Below are 3594 nucleotides of genomic sequence, written 5' to 3' on the forward strand. Positions count from 1 at the left end.
AAGCTTACATATTAGAAAATCAAGCAGAGCGGCCAGAGTGGCCATACGGGCACAAGTATATGAAATACAAAACACCAATTGGCAAGCACGCCTATAAAAGGGTTATGGCCTTTCATGGATTCAATAACTGGATAACATACATAACATTCAACTTTACAAGATCATTCAACAAATCAACTCACATAGCCTTCGTATTCACATATCATTCGATCTTTTTACATTGTTTATTCAACCTCATTGTTCACTTCTTTATTACATATTTACACAACTGCTTTATTTATTTATAACATTTACATGGGATGAGGGTTACAAGTGGTAGTCTACTTGAGAATACTTCAACTACCCACCGATTCATCACGGTTTGAACTGTTACTCATGTCCTCATCCGAATTCTCAGTCACATCCTCCATTGCAAAGAGACTAGAAGCGAACAGATCGAGAAAGAGCTCAATATGAGACAGCGGAGATGGTTAGAATTCCTATGCTTCTAGAGAGTTGAAGCCATATGAGAAAAATTATCCGACTCATGATCTAGAGTTAGTAGCGATCGTGTTTTCCTTGAAAATATGGCGTCACTATCCGTATGGCGAGGGATGTGAAGTCTTTACCGATCACAAGAGTTTAAAGTATATATTTTCTTAGAAAGAGCTCAATATGAGACAGCGTAGATGGTTAGAATTCCTAAAAGATTATGACTTGTCCATTAATTATCACCCGGGTAAGGTGAATGTAGTAAGCGATGCTTTAAGTCGTAAATCTTTTGGAAATATGGCGGTATTACTTACTTCTCAGAAGCCTATTCTCGACGACATGCGAAAACCGGACTTAGAGGTATTGATACATCATCTTGGCACCCGATTAGCTAATCTTAGAGTACAACCCACGTTGATAGAAAGAATTAAAGCAAAACAGAATGATGATCCTCAAGCGAGAAAGATTAGAGAAGGCGTCGAAGCCGAAAGGCGGGAGGGCTTCAGTATTCATGCCAATGAGTCACCGAGATTTCGTGGTCAACTTTGTGTCCCCGACGATTCGGAATTGAAAAAGGAGATATTGCGGGAAGCCCACAGCACCAGATTTTCTATTCATCCAAGAAATACTAAGATGTATATAGACCCGAGAGAAAACTTCTGGTGGATTAACATGAAAAAAGATGTCGTCAAATTTGTCGACCAGTGTCTTGTTTGCCAGCAAGTAAAGATTGAACATCAAAAGCCAGGTGGACAGCTACACCCACTTGAGATACCTAAATGCAAGTGAGAGCATATTACGATGGATTTCATCGTCGATTTACTGAGGACACCAAGTTGTAAGAATGCTATGTGGGTGATTGTCGATTGATTGACTAAGTCTGCTCACTTCTTATCATATAGATTGGGTCTCTCACTTGAAGACATGGCGAAACGGTACGTTAATGAGATAGTGAAACTTCATGGGGTTCCAGTGAGCATTGTTTTCGACAGGGATCCACGGTTCGTGTCCAACTTTTGGAAGAGTATTCAAAGAGCGTTGGGTACTAGACTTAACTTCAGTACAACATTTCATCCATAGACGGACGGCCGGTCAGATAAAACCATTCAAACTCGAGAGGATATGTTGAGAGCATGTGCTATGGATTTTGATGGCTCTTGGGACGAACACCTCAATTTGGCGGAATTCTCTTACAATAATAGCTACCATTCCATCATCAAGATGGCCCCTTTTGAAGTTTTATATAATCAAAAGTACGGGACACCGGTTTGTTGGGACGATATGAGTGAGAAAAGACTAACTGGTCCCAAGTTTATACAAGCAATCGAAGAGAAAGTCAGACTTGTTTGAGAGTGTTTGATGACAGCACAAAGCTGCCGGAAAAGTTATGTAGACCTCAAACGGCGTAAGTTAGAATTCGATGTGGGCGATCATGTATTTCTGAAGGTCTCTCTTATGCGGGGCGTTATGAGATTTGGTACACATGGCAAGCTGAGTCCTAGATATATGGGACCATTCTTGATATTGGAGAAGATTAGCGAGGTTGCTTATAGATTGGCATTGCCGCCAGCGTTATCCGGAGTGCATGGCGTGTTTCGTGTATCTCTATTGCTCAAATATGTGCCAAGTCCCGATCATGTATTGGATTATACTCCTTTGAGGTTAAGGGAAGACTTAACATATGAAGAGCAGCCTTTACGCATTGTGGATAGGAAGGATCAAGTGTTACGGTATCGTATGATTCCTTACGTGAAGATTCAATGGTAAAACCATACGGAGAGGGAGGCCACTTGGGAGCTCAAGGAAGAGGCAAGGCGCAAATATCCTCACTTGTTTGATGACTAAGGTACGTGGAAGCTCGAGGAAGAGGCAAGGCGCAAATATCCTCACTTGTTTGATGACTAAGGTACGTATAAATTTCGAGGACGAAATTTATTTTAAGGAGGGTAGGATGTAATACGTGAGTTTTTTTTTAACTAGGTCAAAATAAGTGGCGGGACCCACTAGTATTAAAAAAAAGAGAGAGCAGTTGGTTTCTCTTAAAGGGGGTTAGGAGCATTCCACGACAGAAAGAAAGGAAAAGAAAATAGAGAAAGGAGAGAAAGAAGAGAAGAAAGAAGGAGAAATGAGAAAGGGAAAAAGAGAAAGAAATAGTCACACGCATGCCACCCTCCACGAACGCCTGGCCGAAGTCATTTCATTACGTGTCACAGCGCTAGGTAAGTGCTCGCACCTCTCGTCCCTCCTATTGAAGTGATTTTTTGGATTTAGTGCTCAATTTCGGATTTTGGAAGAAACTGAGTTGCTATGTCTAATTTCTTGGGTGTTTAGCTGTGTTTTTGCTTGGAAATGAAACTTTAGGATGTTATGAAGCTATAGGATTCGACGGATCTTGATTTGACGTTGTGGTTTGCCTGGAACGAGTAATTCAAATGTGGTGTGCAGACTGTACTGTGCGAACAGTATACTTTGGGGGCTAATTTCTTCAGTTTCTGGTTGTTCTTTGAGGTTGGCCATGTTGGGACTTTTGTAGTACGTCGAATAAGCTTCGTTTTAACTATAATATTGTGTTAATCGGAGTTTGGTAGAGGGAGTTATGGCTCAAAGAAATCTCATGAGTAGGCTGCCCAATGTGCGATCAGTAGCTTTTTAGCCCATAGGTGTCGGATTATCGACGTTTATATGTCGTTTAGTCCCGTTCTTCACTAGCGTAGTATTTTTCTTGCTTTTAATGTTATTTTTCAATTAATTTTTAGGATTTCAAGCTTTGCGATTTGAGTGAGTATTATAGGTTGGATTGCGACTTTTTAACGTGAGATGTACTTTATCTTTTAAGAATTTATAAAATTCATGCTTTAAAGATGAGCACGTGTACTGTAGTTTGATTTTCTTGACAAGGTGAAGAAAGGTGACGTTTAGAGCATTATTTTTGCATAAATAGGATCGAGCTATTACTATCATTTGATTATTTGATATGGCTTGTTGACGATTGTCTTACTGAAATATTGTTTGTGAAATATGTTTTCGAGGAAGGCTATGTATTCGGTTTATAGCCTTCGGTTTGTGAAATTGGATCATTGTGATTTTTCTGGATTTGGTATTGGGGTTAATACTCATGTCCCT

The 3594-nt window shown here is 40.0% G+C and overlaps 1 protein-coding gene across 1 annotated transcript; it reads left to right on the top strand.

Moving 5' to 3' along the window:
- The first annotated feature begins 768 nt into the window (after positions 1-768).
- On the top strand, positions 769-1551 carry LOC115743869. Its single transcript, XM_048278165.1, has 2 exons — positions 769-1256; positions 1374-1551. Exons 1-2 carry the CDS (start codon positions 769-771, stop codon positions 1549-1551), a joined length of 666 nt encoding a protein of 221 aa, XP_048134122.1.
- The last annotated feature ends 2043 nt before the right edge of the window (positions 1552-3594 follow it).

Source organism: Rhodamnia argentea, chromosome 1 (assembly GCF_020921035.1).
Source record: "Rhodamnia argentea isolate NSW1041297 chromosome 1, ASM2092103v1, whole genome shotgun sequence".
Taxonomy (NCBI): domain Eukaryota; kingdom Viridiplantae; phylum Streptophyta; class Magnoliopsida; order Myrtales; family Myrtaceae; genus Rhodamnia; species Rhodamnia argentea.

Bases quoted from the DNA above. Each gene is read 5' to 3' on its own strand.
- LOC115743869 (XM_048278165.1), top strand. From the start codon at position 769: ATGGCGGTATTACTTACTTCTCAGAAGCCTATTCTCGACGACATGCGA. The intron at 1,257-1,373 runs GTGAGAGCATAT...CTTATCATATAG, and splicing joins CTTGAGATACCTAAATGCAA to ATTGGGTCTCTCACTTGAAG.